The sequence below is a fragment of the Bactrocera tryoni genome, chromosome 3 (assembly GCF_016617805.1).
Source record: "Bactrocera tryoni isolate S06 chromosome 3, CSIRO_BtryS06_freeze2, whole genome shotgun sequence".
NCBI lineage: Eukaryota > Metazoa > Arthropoda > Insecta > Diptera > Tephritidae > Bactrocera > Bactrocera tryoni.
In genome coordinates, this window is record NC_052501.1 from 5,686,248 (window position 1) to 5,706,493 (window position 20,246).

Consider the following 20,246-nt stretch of genomic DNA (forward strand, 5'->3'; position numbering starts at 1 on the left):
TTAATAATACTTTCATACATCTTCTCGGAACGCTTTGGAAGTCTCAAAAAAAACAAAAACTCAATTATTAAAAAAAAAATAAAAATTGAAAAACAATAAAGAATTAGAAAAAAATTATGTAAAAAATAATTTAAAAATAATAATAATTTTATGTGAAATAATTTTTTTCTTACACAAAACGATTTCAAAAATTCATCTCTTTACAAAAAAACACCTTTAAAATATTAAAATGAAAATCCTAAAACTTGCAAAATTAAAAAAAAAAAATAACATATATAAACATTAAAAAAGAATTAAAAAACAATAAAAAAATTTAAAAATAAATTATATAAAAAATAATAATTTTAAAAAGTTAATTATATTATGTTTAACAATTTTTTCTTACGCAAAAAAGATTTCAAAACTTAATCTTTTTACGAAAAAACCTTTAAAATATTAAAATGGAAATCTTGATGCTTGCAATTCTCACTTTCAATTTGTGATCTTTTCAGCTGCCACCGGCAAGCGTTTTTAAAATTACAAATTTGTGCGCCAAATAATTTAATTTAAATAAATATATGTGACAGATAGTCTGTGCGATTAAAGGCACACACAATAAATGTACATACATATGTACATACACACAGAGTGTACGTAAATATAATCTAAAACGGGTAAGCACTGTCAAGTTGTAGGTCGACGAGTATCCGGCGTCAAATTGAAGATGATTGAATTAACCGCGTATAAAAATAGCTTAACTTAAGATTATTATAGCAAGCATATATGTACATATGTATGTATTTAAGGCGTTAAATATACATAAGTATAGATGAGTAGATACGTTTGTCATGTTTGTATGTAACTATTGTACTTAAGTAAAAACTTTAGTAAATCTCAAACTGAAAATTGTTTTTTATGAGTATTTTGCAAACCAAGGGTCAAGTAACTCGTAAATTGTCTGTAAGTACGTATCTAAGTAGGAAGGGTGAGTTCTGCGCATAGCTATAGAGGTGCTCACCATAATAGACTTTCAATGCCAACTGAGCGCATACGATTTTTGAAGCATTAACAAATGTGACACACTTATTACAATTACAGTAGCCGCAATCATTCTTGCACGCGCTCCTACTCTCTACTCCAACTGCCCGCGCGGCACATTCATTCTACCGGTGGGAAATATTTCTGCGTCTTCTGCGACACACATGTATGTAAGTATGTAATCATATCAAGATCAATGATCGCGTGCATTTCATTCAAAAATCAAAAAACTAATTTTCTATCCAAAACGCCTGAGTGAACCACCAAGCATAGATAGTATATGCGATTTGACTTGCCGCCTGACTTTACCTCCGCCAGTTCAGCAACTCTTTTTCTCTCGCGTGTGTAATGTTTGTATGTAAGTATGTTAGTAAGGTGCTCAGCAAATTTACTGCGCAAACGAAAATTGGAATAGTCGCGCGAACATAAGCGCGCCGCACCGCACCGCTCCACCGATTGCACCGAAAGAGCAAGAGAATGAATGCTACTCAATTGGATATCAGAATATCGTCGGCGTAAAGTGAGCGCACGAAGCGTTCGAGCAGCGACTATATAAACGCGGCGCGTACTGATCGCGTGCTTTAGTTATAGCGTGGATATATTTCAATTTCAAATTCGAAAAGGTAAAAATGCCAAATGAATTTCGCGAGACTTGACTTAATAGCAGACGGTAGTAGTGTGTGGCTTTTGCGAACGTCAATTGCTAAAATTTACATAAATAAACATATTCTATTCAGTCTACTTTTTTCTTGTCGTTAAATGTATATGTATTAATATGTGTGTGGCAACGTAGTTACTTTAGTTGTTGGTTGGCAAAGTTAAATTTGGCGGCATTCGGTGTGCTTGAGCAAAAACGCAAGTTAAAGTGGAGTTCAAATGTCTGGCGAGCCAAGGAAACTATGATAAAGTGCAAAAAATGGTTATAAAATAATTTTTCTACTAAATGCAGTCTGTCTCATTGAAAAAGCGTTTTGTTACGTCTCGATTCGTTTGCCCTTTTCAATAGTTGTGTAAAAAGAAACGAACTAATTAACTGACCGAACGAGTGCTGCTAGTACGAATAGTCGATTTTTTTACTTAAATGTTGCAAAGCTCAATTATTTGGTGTTGTTTTTGTGTGTTTATTTACATAAATTTAGCATCAGCTATGTGGCGAATTTTTCACAGATCGAAAACAGCTTTTTGTACTCAGCAAGCTGCAGGAAGTATTATAAAATTTTGGTGTGAACACAGCGCACAGCAATTAGTGACGCGAAATGCTGGTGAAGGTCGAATGAAAAAAAACAACACTAATGAAAAAACATATGTATAAACAGTAATTCGCTATAATAAATAAACAAATGCTCTGTAATGTTAGAAAAGAGGAAACCATTTAGATGTTATGTAATCGAAATTAGAAAGGATTTCAGTTGCATGAAAAATAAAATTCGTTTATGTTAATTATTAGAGAATATTTAAATAATGATTGCATGTGAATAAAACAATTCAGTTTTATAATTACAAAATTATTAAGATTATTAAGAAAAAGTGTGTTATTACAATTTTATTCATCTAACGTGTGCAAGGTTTATAGTTTAAATTGTACATAAAAACACAGTGAACAAATACAAGCAATAATTGATAAAGTATAATATAATAATTTAGAAAACAAATTAAATAAATATTTTTGCAGTAAAAATAAATTACTTTAACTAAAAACATTGCAAAAAAAACATTATAATAAAAATTAGAATAATATAATTTTTTTATAAAATTAAAATAATTTAATAGCATATTTTTTGTTAATTTATTTATTTCACTAGAAAAAAAAAATTTTGTATTTTTTTTTTCTAAATTTGTATGTAAACTTCATTCAACTTGCTAACGTTTTCAAATAAACACTTGACACTCGTCAAACTATTTTTTTTAGTCAAAATCAAAATATTGCAAAAAAAATTATATTAAAATTATAAAATTAATATATTTCAATAGCATATTTTTTAAATTAGTAAAAAACATTTAATATTTTTTTTATAAATTTGAATGTAGAATTTATCTAACTTGCAAACGTCAAACAATTTTTTTTGGCAAAAATATCACCTATTCTACATAGAATTATCATAGAAAGTAATTTTAGTTTGTCTTTTGGAAACAGTTGCATCTGCAAAAAGTAATGAAGCACTTTAGAAACTGTAAAATGTGCAAATTTAAATTTATTTCGTACATTTGTACATTTTTATATTTGTACATACATATGTATATACAGGTGTTTGTATGTTAATGGAAGTATGCACTAAAAACCTTGCCCTCTGAATTCGATATAAAAATTTAAATAAATCTCATTATGCATATGTACGCCTAGACCTAGTAATTTGCATATACACATGTGTGTATGCAATTAAAAAAAAACTCTGCATAAGCGAAAACACCAGAAAAACTCGTACGTATAAGTAAAACTTTAATATGCAAATTTAATAATTATAAATGCGCATACATTAAGAATTACGTACGTACATACATATGCATTTATATACGGAGAAATATTGCAAAAATTTAAGATGAGAAAGTAAAAGCACAACAGAAAAGAATAAAACGTATAAAAATAGATGCAAAAATATTCAAATATAATATACATATATAGCACATATGTACATACGTTTACGCCAAATAGAATTATTATATAGTATATACTATATACAGTATAAAATCAGCGTATTGTGACTAGCTATTCACAAAGAACTCATTGAATAAACCAAATATATAGGGAATAATAGCAAATTGGCACATTCATATAAAATGAAATATATAATATAGAAAAGCAAAATGCAGAAAATAGAAATTCAAATAAAATTTAATGGAGCAAGACTAAATAACATTGAGTTTAGCAATTGACAAAAGTGAAGAAGGCAGCTAAAAGTTATTAAATAAAAACATTTACTTGAACAAAACGTATATAATAACATATATGTAAATAAAGTGTGTGCACAATAAAAACAAGAAAAAACTTTAACTTTGGTTGCAACGAAACTATAATCCAGTCTTCACAAATAAAAAAAGTTTTTCATACAATTTTGATCTATCGGTTGGTATGGCAGCTATATGATATAGTGATCCGATCTTAGCATTTTGTTCGGAGGTTGTAGCGCTGTCTTGGACCATTATCCATGCCGAATTTCGTGAAAATATCTTTTCAAACAAAAAAGTTTTTCATACAAGAACTTGATTTTGAACGATTGTTTTGTATGGCAGCTATATGCTATAGTGGTGCGAACTGAACAATTTTTTCGGAGATTGTAACGTTGTCTAGGAAAATTATTCAAGCCAAATTTCGTGAGGATATCTTTTCAAACAAAAAAGTTTTCCATACAAGAATGTGATTTTGATCGATCGGTAGAAGAGCTTAGTAAAACCGAAACAGAACTATAAAAAATTATTGTAGTAAAATAAGATTAATTTCAAAAAGATGTAGTTCCACAAAACAATTTGGAAGACACAGACTTATAAAAGTAGCTACCGCTTCAAACCAGTCACAGTGAAACCGGAAAATTGTTTAAATATTAAAAATCATCTTTACAATTATTTCAATAATTAAAATTTATGTCTTTCTAAATTATTGAACAATTAAATAAAAATAACAAAAAATTTTCTCGACATTTGATAATACGATTAGGGATTTCATATAGTCTCATAAAGTTATAAGTTATAACGAACCGAAAGCATAGCGTTGAGAATTGTAATTGTATGTTAAATAACAACATTTTTTTTAAACAAGTGTAAAAAATTAAGACAAGTTAATTATGTCCGCACAGCTACGTTTGTATGCAAGTATATGTCAATATCGTACCCTAAAATGCAAAATAACATATCTTTAAAAATTCCAAATTCAATTTTTTATTGATTACGATTATTTAATTTGATGTATTACATACAAATGTACAAAATTTTAAGCTTCAGTTACCTGATATAACCAAGTTATAACCAAAACTCAAATTTCTCATGATTTCGTTGATTTTATGAGTAGTTTCTATTTATATTTTTTTCTGCTCGTGTAAGCGTATGAAAAGCGATGTTACGTTATTTTGCATTTTAAGTGTCATCATGTACATATATTCACTTGCACTTAAAATTTGGATTGTCATTCTCGTGCTTGTTTAGTATTGTGCAACCTTTTTTAAGATTAACGTGCAAATTTCAACACTACTTTATTTGCGGCGCCTTTCTTAAATAAACAGAATTTATTGATGAATTTCACAGAAGAATATTCCCAAAAAACAAAAAGTATAATGCTGTGCTTTTACTGCTAGAATATGAAAGTCATGCTGATAAAGCATCCTAAGATCAAATAGTATTAGTATTATTTTTGTTCCAAGATAGTCAAACAGCCATAATGAACATGTGCATTACTTGCAAATGAAATAATAGTTAAAAATATAAAATGTTACACGTGCGCCCTTACAAATATAAATGTACAACCGCCATGTGTGCAGTAAAAGCTCTTAAGATAAAATCACGTAGCAGAAATGCAATAGTCGAACAAATAATGCCCTCGTCTGCGTTTTCTACATAATGCGCCACTTTTTTCTATTTTCTTATTTTTCTAAATTTGCCATTCTTCACGATGAACACCGCCGTCTCGGCGGTGGCGCACAAATGAGGGGGGCAGGCAGCGCGGTCACAGCGCACACTTACTGAGCTTGTGCAAAAAAAAAAAATATGCACAGAGACCATGAATGTTATAATTAGAAGAACTTTTGAAAATCAAAGACCGAAAACAATTAATGTATGCACACGAGCAGTGTTCAGTGCCGTTATACATATGGCTGCAAAATGCTTTTGTTTAAATTTTCGCTGAAATCACGAAATAAAAATGGTGAAAACAAATTTAAAAAATATCGCACATTTCAAAATTGCTTAGTAATGGAAATTTCGAAAATATTTTTTGTAAACAAACTGTGCGAACTATATTTGCATATGAGCAAATTAGGCGCGAGAAGAACAATAAATTTTAGAATTCGCCAAAACTCGTACAAACTTGATGCGGCCACAGGTGCGCGGGCGATTTTTGCACTTTCACACACGCACAAATATAAATGACATTTGAAGTGCAAACGCAACCGAAATTAATGCTACTTGCCAGCCACAATTGTAATCAGCAGCGCACACGAAATCGCAACAGCGCGAAGTGTAGACGCTCAAACGCCGCCGTTGCAAGCGCAACTACCGTCAAGAGCGCGCATTAAGAGCACAACGTTATATTACGTACGCTCTTTCATACTCACAATTCTCTTTCTCTTTGCAGCGCAAATAAATCAGCAAACAGTGAAGACAAACAAGTTAAAGTGTGGTGAAATTCAAACGTGAAATAATTTCCAAAAGAAAAGCAGTAAAAACAAAACAGCTAAAGGAAGCACCACAATGAGCGGACGTGATAATCGTGGCAGTGGCCACCAACCGCTCAGCAATGCAATGGGCAAAATCAAGGATAAACTCACACGTTCAACGGTAAGTTTGCGCTCAGATCACAGTCAATCGAATGAAATGAACTAACAAATTTCACACACACAACAGGACACATACCAACGCGTCGAAGAGGGACTCTCGCAATCGAACACAGCTACTAGTTTGGACACAATTCTACCCGAGGACCCGTTCCTCTTTCCACGTGGACCTACACCACAGCAAAGACAAATGACACAACAGAATAATTTCAGCGTCGATGACACACCGCTACAGTTCGGTCCCATCATACAGGATAATGACATACACCCACCACCACAGTTACCGTTACCGCTTAGCCAGTCGGCCAAAGCGTCTGGCAGTCAGGATTTTGTGGCATTGCCGCCACCACCAACAGCACAGCACAGTCACCGTGATCATCACCAGCGCAGCACCGTTTCGCTGGCCAACGATGAGCTGCAGCGCAGCAAACAATCGTTGAAGGGTTCGCGCGTATCCTTCGAACGCAGATCGGTGGACAGTAGCGATGAGGACAATTTCGAGAGTCGGCGCAGCGGCTATCAACAACAGAAAACCGTCAGTGTTGACCACAAAGGCATATTGAAGGTACCTGAATAAGTTTGGGAAACTTTGTCGAAGTTCTTACTTATTGAAAATGTATTTTCCCTTACAGGACCTCAAAAACATATTGGCAAACGATAATCGTCGCCAATTTCAAGCTAAGAAGCATGTTTCACTCGATGTTAAGGGCACACGTTTTCTCGAGGACATGCTAAAGGATTCCTCCTCTGAGGAAGAGTTCCGCAAAAATCGTCGTGAATTTCAAGGACGCAAGCATCAAAGTTTGGATCCGCGTGTCAGTTTCAAACTCGAAAAAGTATTACAGGGATCAAGTACAGACAGTGATGAGGATGCGGATGATGTTGAGCATACGCGTTTAATACACCGCCCCAAAGATATTACCAAACCGGTCATAATTGACCTGAAGGATTTGGAAAGTGAAAGCGATGAAGATTATGAAGCGAGTCGTCAACATTTCCAGCAACAACGCTCCATAAGTACAGATTCGCGGAAAAGGTATGTACATACATACAGCGTGTCGAGAGCTCTTTAATAACTGTTGGTTCTATTATTTCAGCCATAGACTGTATGAAATGGACGAAATGGGCAAAAAGAAGAATGAAAACCTGCGCAACGCTGTACCTTTCGTCAGACAGATTACCGAGGATGGTAAACCCAAATTGGAAGTCTACAGACCCACAACGAATCCCATTTATATTTGGACGCAGGTGAGTGTTGCGCACATAGCAACTTTCGTATAGCTTTAAGTGCTTAAGTGTGTTAGTAGGCCTAAATTGGTTTACGATGACGTTGGCGTATATTATTTGTTGAAATCAATAATATTGCTAACATAACTAATTAAGCAGCACATTAGTGTGTTTCATATTTTTGCGTTAGCTAATTTAATTTTTTTTTTTTAATTTCAATTATAATTTTTTCGCTTATCGCAATAAAATATTTTTTTGATGCAATTTCATTGATTCTTTTACGCGCCAATCGCTGTTTTGAAAACGTTGCCTACATTTCGGGGCCTTGATAACAAATTTTTACATGTGGCTTGCGCACAAGTACAGTTACAGTTGGAACAAGTACTAATGAATCAAAATATATAACCTTTATAGTAACGGTTTTCGTAGCTTAGCTTTATAGACCGTATTCTGAGATTACCAAAAAAGGCGTACAATCTTTAATGGCTGATTAAGCCAATATTAACGTGCGTAGCGCGGAGATGTAAGTCTTCTCACACACACTAGCATACAAAAAGGAGGATAACAGGCGAAGAGGCAATACCGTGACGCAAATATTTAAATGTATTTGTATTAGAAGCAGAACATATTGTTGTCTATAAATAGTATGACTATTGAGGAAAATGCGGAAAATGCGTGGAACACAAAAAAACGATATAAATTGATATTAAAACAGCAGTAAATAACGCTAAGATATACACGTCTTTAATTAAAGTACAAACACGCGTATACAGGGCGAGCCGCAAGCTTTCTAATACAGATTTGTGTATGTAAATAACCTTTTTTAAATGAGCTATCGGTTAGTTTTGATGGGTGTTGTGGTTAAAACTTTACTGCAGCCACTTTGTTAAAATAATTTAGTGTGACAATGTTAGGGCGAAGTCATTAAAATCGTGAAGACAAGTCATGCTAAGTTTGATTGAATTCAAGGCTTACTTAGAGTTAGAAAAAGTAGCAGAAAATTTTGGAATTGAAAATTTGATTAATTGCATCACCCTGTATATATGCATGTATGTTAGGGTGCAGCGGAAAACTACAGCTGCATTAACTGGCCAAGGGTGCAATGTAAATTTAAATATTCGCACAACTGCATATTCTACACCCACATAAACATACATATAAATGCTCAATAACAAGAACTAAAATCTTCATTTGTTTAAGAATGAAACCAATTTTCAAACAAGCATTACAATCAACTTTAAACCTTTCTTGAAAAATATTTGAATTAAAAAAAATCACTTGCTAGTAACAAACCAGGGAATCCTACAAGCTTGAATTTCACATAACAAATCTTTATCTATTTATGATTGTATGTATGTATGCAATATATATAGTGATAATGGAATTTTGTTTTTACTTTCGCATAGCGGGCATATTTCGCGCTCATTTCAAATATTTGTATATGAGATTATGTTTACGACTAATTTCATTAATTCGAACTCGAACAAAAGTGAATATTTTCGAATTAGTTTTATTATAAGATTTGCATAAACATACATACATTATATAAATACATATATAATAGAAAACATTTAAATATGTACATACATATATGCATATAGGTATAGAATTGATAATCGAATTTTGCGACTTGTCTTCGAGAGATTAAATGACCTCAAAGTGTGTATACAATTAAATTGAATAATGAAGAACATTTTCAAGCCATAATCAATTTACAAATGAACTGATAAACATTCAACTTGCCTGAACGGGGCTAGTCTAGGAAACAGCGTATAGTGAGTGTAATACAGGAGATGAACGCGGTTGCGTCTAAAACGCCAGTCAAGCTAATAAATCAATTATTGAACCAAGTAAAATCAAGTTATTGACACACTACACTACAGGATAATTGTATTTGCGATTTTTCTAAGTGGCAAAAATGGATCAGAATGTGAAATTCGATATAAACGAGAATACCCAGGCAATTTACATTTGGTCGCAGGTAAATAAATACAAAGCAGAAAGTAGGACTTAAGAACTTATTAAAGTTGGTGTGACATTAATGGACATCAATTTGTTTAAAGTGAGGTTAGGTATGAAAATAATTCGATGTAAAAAAAAGTAGCATACATTATTTAATGTGATAAATTGAAACGTTGCAAGTCAAATTAAATATTCGTCGCTTTTTTATTAAAAGCAAAAATAAAATATGCCGATTTTTCCATTTAAATGTAAATATATTTAATTTTTGAAGTTCGGAAATTTCTACATTTATAAAACAAGAATCAAAAATATATTTTATGTTAAGATTTGCTTAACAAATGTTGAAAAAATACATTAATTGTTGCCAGTTTGATATTAAATATTAGCATTTAAAAAAGCAATCAAAAATATGTAGATAACCTAAAAAAATTAATAATATTTAACAATTGCAAAAATGAAAAAGATCAAAAATATAATATTTTTAAAAAGTATTAATTAATTAATTAAAAATTAAAAATTAATTAAATAAAAATTAATTAAATAAAAATGTATTAACTAAAATTAATAAAAAAAATAAATTAATTAAATATTATGAAACATTTAAAAGAAAAAAATGTAAAGATTAGCCTAAAAAATTTAATAAAAAAATTTATAATAATTAACATCAAAATTAAAAAGTACAAAAATTTTATATTTTGGAAAAATTAACATAAAAATCAATGAATTAAATTTTATAAAAAATGAAAAATTAATAAAAAACGCAAAATAAATTAAAATTATTAAAAATTAAAAAGACTATAAATATACAGCCTTAAACAGTTGTTTAGAGCTTACCAGTAAAATACTTTTGCAGACATACATACATATGTACATACATACACAAATATTTACAATATCATATAACAGTAAATATTTTGCCCATGACTAATAATTGTAGTTTTGCCATATTGTACTCTAGCTGAACTTTGAACACTCAATGGTCAGTTTCTGCCACAAACTTTAATATGCGACTTGAATTATTAGCTCTGCAAAAGGCTTGAACCACAAGCTAAGAATTTAAATAAAATAAAAAAGTAAAATGCAAATCCTTCTTTAAATAAGTCTAATGTGGGTGGCGAGGCCTTTAAGAGTGCACGCAATAAATTTACTTAGAAACAAGTTTCCGCACAACATAAATTTATTGTAAAAATAACGCACTAAGTAATAAACGCAATTTCATAAAGTGCGTAGGATGCCTCAAAGCAGAGCCACTCAATGGACTGGAGTCCACTAAAGTCAAGGCAACCGCAGGACACGTGTCATCAGCGCTCGCACATGGCCACCATTACAGTCAATCAACTTTTGATGGATCGCTAGGCATTGCTGCCTTGACTCAGAGCGACATACATACACACATACACATATGCACATATATACATATATGTATGTAGAGGTGCAGACGTCAATACAATTGTTTAAAACCATATTGAGCAAATTGAAAGAAAAATCGACTTTGAAATATGGTTACTACACGGTGTTGGCATTGTCTGCATTCTCCAAGAAAGCATTTCAGTTGCATGCAAAACGAGCTTATCAGCGGTTCAAAACAAACGTTGTGTGATATTCCTAACAGTAATTAAGAAATAATAGTATTAGTAATATACGTGAAAAATCCTTCAAAAGCAGCATTCGGTCACTCGAATACGTTGGTGTTTACAAAATAGCAAAAAAAAGTAAAAAAAAAAATCGAAACCGAAAACAATAACCGCTTCGAACCAAATACGAATAATCAGCAGATTCTGTAAAATACAATAATTTTTTTAATTGCTGCTGGAATTGTTTTTGTCATTGCTATTGTTAGTCACCCCCGCAGCAGCCGGTCACACGACATGTTGCTGTCCAGCCGCCATTGCCTTTGCACTCTTAGTTTCTAGCTGTTATCAGAATATATTGAAACGCACATGCACATTCGAAAACAGCGTGATAAGATGCGCATCATTAGATTCTAACGAACGGGACGAACGGTCCGACGAACGTAAAAGGAAGCTGTTATTTACATGACAATTTACATTACTTTAGTCATAGGCTCGTTATCAGTTTTTTAATTGCAAAGCTATCGCCAAATTTGTTTATTGTTTATATTTTAATACAAACATTAATGGGTAATGACATTAGGTAAGCTTTCTAGCGGAAAATCTGGGCATTTTTTCTTTACAAATATTAGCAAAAGGTCACATTTTGTCGCAAATGTAGGTATAAAGCAAATGTGCATTCTAAACATATATTTATTTAATAGTTTTTATTTTGTATGTTTAATAAACTTTGAACTAAAGCGATTTCCGTTGAAAATTTCATGACAATATGCGGTATTTACGAAGTCAAGCTCGGCGTATATATATAATTTTTTTTTTTAATTACATTTGAAATAGGGCTACGTAAGCGAAAAAAATATTTTTTTTCTAAATTTGGAAAAAAAACTAAACTGTTTATATTTTGCTAAAAAAGTTTTCCATGCAAGAACTTGAAAGGAAAAAGCATGTGCAAAATTTCCCCTGTTCAGGGTATAAAAATTAAAAGTATTAAAAGTTTGAATAATAGTACCGTTTGTAATGGATACGGTTCATATTGCGCTACATATTTAAAAGTTAATTAATTAATTTTAAATTTATTTGTGAAAGTTGTTTTTGTTCCACAAATTGTAGTGTAATTGTAATACACATGCGCACAGGTTTTTTTTTGTATCGAATTCAATTAGCTATGCACAAATGTTCAATCCATAACACCAAAAACATCTGGTCATCAAAATTTGTAAACTTTATAGATTCTATTTGAAAATTAACTCTACACTGAGCATTTAAAAATATTGAAATCGTCTAATCGCAAAACTTTCAATAGTTAAAGCAAAGTCAAATGTCACCTGACGCACGACGTATCGGACAGAAATTTAATAGAAATAAAGCATAAAATATTAAAAAAAAAAACATGTAGAAAGTCAAGACAAAAATTGTGTTTGCGTTTTAAATACAGTGTGTGTTTAAAAGTCTGCCATTTGCGCCGGTTAGTAATCTCAAGAAACGGGAGTACCGACAGTGACTGCAATAGCAACAACCAATCTAAATTATTAGCAGCTATAGCTTGCAAAAGCAACGGCGGGCTTTTGGCAATGTTGAAAATATCTTCGAAAACTACACCATTGCAATCAGTTCGATATTAGCTTTCGAGGAATGCGTTAGGAAACTTGTGCGGCGTAGTAGCAAAGCAAGTCCGTGCACGGCAGATCCTTTCTATAATAATTGTGTTGTTTCTACTATTGGATCACTCGCGAAATTTATGTGCGAAACTCTGTCATTTCGAAACAGTAACGGTCTAAAAAGTATTCTCAAAATCACACAAAATGAAGTTGCTCGCACGTGCCGACACTTTTATGTCGTTTACAATACCCGATGATGAGCCTAAACCAAGTGGGATCGGTCATCAGGTGCAGTTATAAGCTAGATCAAAACAAATTAATATTTTCTGAGTTTTTGTGAATAATTTAAAAAAAAAAACTCTTTTTTTATTGATTGCAGGTGCTTGCTGCACTGAGCGTATCAATGGGTTCATTGGTTGTTGGTTTCCGCCTACACCTCTCCGCCGTTGGTATCAATGACTGACAGAAACCACAAGCGGTAAGTTCGACAACAAAACAGCAGCGTGATATTTTCAAACTGATTGAAAAATTTTTTAATTATATAAATTTTTAATTCTCATTACAGGCCTCCTGGGTTGGCGGTCTAATGCCCCTGGCGGGTTTGGCTGGTGGCATTGCTGGCGGACCATTTATTGAGTATATGGGACGTCGTAATACAATTCTTGCTACCGCCGTGCCCTTCATTATCTCTTGGCTGCTCATCGCTTGTGCTGTTAACATTGCCATGGTGCTAGCTGGACGTACGCTTGCTGGTTTCTGTGTGGGCATTGCTTCGCTCTCGTTGCCCGTGTATTTAGGCGAGACAGTACAACCGGAAGTACGTGGCTCATTGGGTCTACTACCAACGGCTTTCGGCAACATTGGCATCTTACTTTGCTTTGTCGCCGGCTCATATTTTGATTGGTCCCCATTAGCTTTTCTTGGTGGTGCGTTACCTGTACCATTTTTGATTCTTATGTTCCTCATACCAGAGACACCACGTTGGTATATCTCACGTGGACGTGAAGATCGTGCACGGCGTGCCTTGCAATGGCTACGCGGTAAACAAGCTGACGTTGAGCCAGAATTAAAGGGTCTTTTGCGTACACAGGCACATGCCGACAGACACTCATCAGGCAATCAATTAGTAGAGTTGTTAAGACGCAACAACTTGAAGCCTCTATCCATTTCGTTGGGTTTGATGTTCTTCCAACAGCTTAGCGGTATAAATGCTGTCATCTTTTACACAGTAATGATATTCCAAGAAGCTGGTTCCACCATTGATGGTAATTTGTGCACAATTATTGTGGGTATAGTGAACTTTATTGCAACATTTATGGCAACCGTACTCATCGATCGGCTCGGACGTAAGGTAAAAGGAAATGTCCACACTATATTTGAAGACAATAATTTTCTAACGATTTGTTATTCACTCATTGCTTTCGCAGATTTTGCTCTATATCTCCGATGTAGCCATGATTATTTCGCTCTTTACACTTGGTGGCTTCTTTTATTGCAAAGCATCTGGCATGAACATCGCCGAGGTTGGTTGGTTACCACTGGCCAGTTTCGTTATTTACGTGGTTGGCTTCTCACTCGGTTTCGGGCCCATACCGTGGTTGATGATGGGCGAGATTTTGCCGGCGAAAATTCGTGGCTCTGCTGCATCGGTGGCCACCGCCTTCAACTGGACATGCACATTTGTTGTGACCAAAACCTTCCGCGACATGATTGGTAAGTTTCTAACACACATAACCCCCGGCAAACAATTAACTTTTAACCTAAATCTTTGCAGATACAATGGGCGCACATGGTGCTTTCTGGCTTTTCGGTTCCATCTGTGTGGTGGGCTTATTTTTCGTGATATTCTATGTGCCTGAGACACAAGGCAAAACGCTGGAAGATATTGAACGCAAAATGATGGGACGTGTGCGTCGCATGTCCTCAGTAGCGAACATCAAACCCTTGTCTTTCAATATGTAGAAAGCTGTCACTCATCGTATGATTTACATACATATGCACATACATACATACATGCTATTATGTGCATACAAATACAACCAAATACTAGTTTAAGTGCCTTAATTTTAAATTTAGTAGCGCAACATGCGGCAAATATCTTGACCAGTGTGAAGTAAAGTTTGAGAAACGAAGCAGAATGAAGGTGCGCGTTTAGAATGTACGAATATAATATAGTTCTGTAAGCAGTTAGCAAGTCAAAGAAATTATGTAGATGAGATTTAAATATTCTGAATGTGATGTAGTCTAATAGCCGTTAACCGGAAGGAAACGTGTGCACCTTTCTGTCGGTTCATGACAATTGATATTTCCAAAATTTTTAACAAGGAAAATTTAGGTGAAAAAATGAAATATATTATATAAAATTGCATTGTGTTATTAGTAGTATTTACAGTAAAAATGTAGTAGTGACCTAATTGTGTACTTTCTTTTTAATTAAAAATACATTTTTTTTTAATATTATTCTAATGACCATTAGTGCTATATTTATTAAGTTAGACAATATAACTAACAATAACAAACAAACAAAGCTAAAAAGAAAAATATGAGTAAAAATTAGAAAAACTACTAAGTTAGTCATCAACCGCCTTATATTATGTTATTGTTAATCAATATAAATAAACTATCTATTCAATAAGTAATTGTTAAATGAAAAGAAAATTTATTTTAAATATAAACGGTCTGTCGACCCAAACTGAAGCGTACAATGACCGAAAAACAATTTGTGTATTATTTATATTCCTGGAAAAATTATAGTTTTGGCGAGGTATTCTAAAATTACAGCAAGATTGTAATTCTTTGTAAGCACTTAATTTTTGGAACAACAAAACCTAATAAGCGAAAAGTTTTTCAAAAATTGATTGAAGACTCCGAGATATTTGAAAAGTTTTTAGCTAAAAAATTAATAATATGGAAATTTCGGGTAATGCAATGGCTTTTATGCAGAATAAAAATTGATTCGGAATAGTTCATTTTAACGGCGCGCGCAAAAAAAATCAATAATTTTTTGTTCATATCAAGTTTGATCTCCATATGTCAATTAGTGTATGATTGGCAGCTGTTTGTTGACGACGTGAAGTTAAAATTGAACAACGGTTTGCTTGAAAAGCATTCAATGAAGGTCGTGACGTCATCGAAGATTTGCCTCATACCAGTGGTTCATCCACTTCTGCTATTGTCGATAACATCGAAAAAATGTAAGAAATAGTGCTTAAAAGTCGTTGTGTTGGCACCAGAGGCTCTCAACATCTCTTATGGATCGACTCCAAAAATTTTGGTTAATGTTTTGGATATGGAGCATTCAATGACAGACTGGTACCAAAATACCTGAATCTTTTGCCAAACACATCGTTGCTGGTGTCGAGTCTAGGGAGTAGAGGGAATGACGCGGCAAAAATGAGCGCAAGCCGGAAAAAAAAACAAAATTCGTTGAAGGCCATCTCAACCGAGACATTAAACAAGTGTATGGAAAATGATAGCAGTGATACTCGCTCGAGAGTCTATATTGAGGGCGACAATAAAGATTTGTATCTAAATACGGTTTTTTTTGTCAGTCCTGGTAAACTTTAATCAAATGGTATTATTAATATATGATTGATTTTTTTTAGATTGTTTTGATTTTTTCACCGATAGTGATTAAATTTGCGTAATTCTATAATTACATTTTAGCAAAACAAACGTCTTAAAGAAGATCATATTTATATTTTAGTTTTTGTTTGCTCAAAATAAAACTCGCTATATATGTATGTAATTACATACATATATTTTTGAAGTTTTTTTTTAACTTTTGTTGCATATTGTTTTAGAACAAATGTAAAGCATAAACATAAATTGCCAGTTATTAAACGATACGTTGCTGAAACATATCTGAAACAGTTAGTTGGTAAAATTATGATTTTAAACTGTCTACAGATTGAATTATATTTTCTCATACTAAATACAATATATTGCAGAAACGCAGGAAAAAACAGTTGCTGTGAAAGTATACACATCAGTTAAGTGATCTTCTGCAGTTTAAAGGTTTATGTTTGAGCCTTGAGGAAATTAAATAGGTAGGAGAATATTCATATGTATACTGAATTCAATTAAGTGAAAAATGCACACCGAAGTTACTCTCCGTTATTGAAAAACAATTAAGCCGTTTAAAATAAAGAATAATAATATACGGTACCCAGTTGTACAAAATTCGAATAATATTATACTAATTAAAGAAAGGTACTATCTGAAACAGAGTATAAATTTTAAAGAGTTTCCAGAAACTCAACAAGTATAGAAAACGTCTAAAATAAAATATTATACGTTCTTTGCAAAATATTCTAGTAGATAATTCAAGTGGAGCTCTTCTTAACAGCAAGGCACAATGTACAATTTACTATTAACACAATTCTTTGAACTGATTCCGGATAATGTATTAAAAACTCTTTACGGAGCTTTGTATAACATAAAATAACAGTAGAAAAGGTAGTCACTCAGCCATTACTTGAACTCTGCAAATAGCGCAAGTGTCGCACTCAACATCCCAGCTCCACATAGCCACAGCATTCCACTTCTTCAACGTAAACATTTTATCCGGTTTACCTCCGTCATTATCGTTGAATTGTTTGTCCATGGAACTTTCAATATCCTCACCATCAACCATTGCTTACAAAACTTCCTTGAACCGCCAGTAATAAAGTTTATTGCAATGTTAAAAATTCAATTCCGAGAAGAGGGTGATGCTGACACAATAGAAAACAAAACATAGGGTTCACTAGCGTTAAATATTTCGTTGAAATGGTGTGCGTCAAAGATATATTCGCAAAATTTTTGTCACATTACCCAGCAGTAGCAGCTATACAAACTCCAAAATATTGAAAGAACTAATGTGGAAAACTTACGCATACACACCGTGCCACCGATAATACGTTTACGTAAGAAATTGTTGTTAAAATTGTCAATTGGATCTTAAGAAACACATAGAAACTTTATTAGAATCGCCGGTAGCGCTGTTATGTAATTAACAGGTGATTCAATGATTGCCCGCTGCAGTTTGCGTAGTATCAAATACAAATCTTTTATATTTATAATTGTCTTTACAGGTACTATATGGAGCAACCGATTCATAGTCTCATACTCAATGTATTCCCTTTGGCCAAAAATGTATTATCACGTAAATATATATGTATGTATATCAATTTAACTGCCCGTTTACAAGTTTATTGCAATTAAAAACTGTATTTGATGACTGCTGTAATGCTAGTATGTAATTGATACTGAACTCAATTGAAACCATCAGAAGCGACCAATAAAAGCTGGTCGCAATAAAAAAGTTTTATGTTGCTGTATTACGGTATTGCAAATTTCGAAATAACTGTAAGCTGAAGATTTCGTTGAGTACTCGTGGAGTTTAGTCTCTTTGTGCTCGTCTATTACCATGACTCACTCAGGTTTAAAGCAAACGCACGCAAATATAGTAATGCACATTTATTTCATTTGGTAAAAACACATAACTTAAAAATGTATAATTTTTGGAAAAATTCGAAGTGTCAAATTAAAAACATTTGGAACCACATTTACGCGTATATTTCTGAAGTCATTTTTTCTCAATTTTTTCTTCATACATCACATTTAATATAGAAACCCAGATCAGAGCATCAGGGCTGACAACTAGCTTTTAACTGTGATGATGTTTCTTCAAATATATAGTATACATATGTATATCAGTTTATTTATAAATATTTATACTTATGATATTTTTGATGAAATCTAGCATGAAACACATTTTTTCTTTAATATTATATCTATGTGTGTGTTTGTAGGCATGCGCGTACAGGTAATAATTGTATACTTGCCAACTACTATCCGAAATCAGCTGCCACATAGCTGGTATAACAACAACAAAAATAAACACACAAAAGCTAAAAAGTAACAAAACTAGAGGCTTACATACTTACATAAATACATATCTACTTATAGTATATGTATATAGGTATGTATGCAGGCACGGCTTGTTGAGCTCATACGCCAGGGCAAAAGTACAAAAACTGGGCCATCATTCCGCCAAATTGCCAACATCAATTGCACTTTATTTGTTGGTATTGTGTTCACACACACATAATATCTTTTGTGCTCTCTGGTCAATGTTGCACATGGGTATAATGTTATATACAATAATAGATATGTTATTCAATAATATCGACCTTAAAGAGTATCGGAATGCACACGCATATTTTGTACTGCGAAATAATTCTGTTACTTAATGTTTGTTTGCTAGAAAATCGCTTCGATTTCATATTTGCAGTATGGTATGTCGGTTGCTCCAAAATATGACTGTCTCGATGATGATGTACCTCTTCATTGCCGCTTAATTTCTTTCATTAGACCATTTTCTTGAGATCTGAGTGCAGGAAAAGTGTCATTATTTTGAATTATACTATTTACTTAACAGACTCTGCAGAAAATGATTTTGTCTATAGACTTGCTCCACAAAAAGCAAGTAATAAAAAATAGGATACTATAAATGAGAAAACACAGTAGAAATATTATTTTTCACAGTCCAAGGCGACACTAGAATGGGCCTGTTTGAGAGGATGAGTTTATCAGCAACCACAACGTATTGGCAGAAAAAGAAGAATTCCATTTTTGGCATCCAGCATTAAAAAGTACATTTATGAACAAAATGGCAGAGCCACTATATCATTTTATATTCTGAAATTTGTAGCAAATTTACTAAAACATAATGTACTAAAATTTTAAAGCGATAACTCAAATAGTTTTGAATTACAGCCTTCTAAAATATAACTCAGTTCAATTAGTTAATCTTTAAACGCACTTTTCTCGAAACAGAAGACAAATGCTTCGATCACTATCACTAGAACTGAGTCGATTTAAAAAATTTATTTCTTTATTTCCAAGCATTGAAGGCGTCACGGAAGGTATTCTCCGGAATAGCCTTGAGATCCGAGGTGCATGCTGCTTGGATCCCCTCTGTCGTCTCAAAATGCTTTTTTGTCGGACCCGATTGATCCTTCGTTTGAGTCTCTTGATAACTTCAACGTAAAACTTGGCGTTGACGGTTTGTCCAGGAGGAACAAATTCAAGGTGGACGATGCTTTTGATGTCAAAAAAGACAATGAGCATCGTTTTCACTTTGGATTTACTCATTCATCCGATCTTCATCAGCGACCTCTACCCGGCCATCCAAAAAGTCCTGATGCCACCGAAACACACTACTTCTAAAGCAACATCTGGACAAGCCTGATTGATCATATAAAACGGCTCTGTCGCAGATTTACCGAGTTTCACACAGAATTCAATCGTGTACCTCTGCTCTAACGAATGCTGCATTTTCGGCTTGCACCACTCACAGAAACACGTCGCGCGAAAATGTTTGTCCTAACTCCAGGTGCTCGAAGACA

At 33.2% G+C, this 20,246-nt stretch overlaps 2 protein-coding genes across 2 annotated transcripts in view; one reads left to right on the forward strand and one right to left on the reverse strand.

The window, feature by feature from the left end:
- Positions 1 to 17,538, reverse strand: part of LOC120772192 (RING-box protein 2) — a 42,258-nt gene extending 24,720 nt beyond the window's left edge. Inside the window, exon 1 of the mRNA XM_040100658.1 lies at positions 17,324 to 17,538. Coding sequence (XP_039956592.1) covers positions 17,324 to 17,488 — 165 coding nt within the window. The 5' untranslated portion in view covers positions 17,489 to 17,538. The remainder of the gene's footprint in view (positions 1 to 17,323) is intronic.
- Positions 1,549 to 15,571, forward strand: LOC120772195 (facilitated trehalose transporter Tret1). The gene is given in 10 exon segments (XM_040100660.1): positions 1,549 to 1,640; positions 6,296 to 6,498; positions 6,565 to 7,059; positions 7,127 to 7,530; positions 7,592 to 7,742; positions 13,232 to 13,278; positions 13,280 to 13,355; positions 13,418 to 14,203; positions 14,280 to 14,565; positions 14,627 to 15,571. Coding segments are annotated over 9 exon segments (2,520 nt in total). The 5' UTR covers positions 1,549 to 1,640; positions 6,296 to 6,411; the 3' UTR covers positions 14,815 to 15,571.
- Positions 17,539 to 20,246: the final 2,708 nt, after the last annotated feature.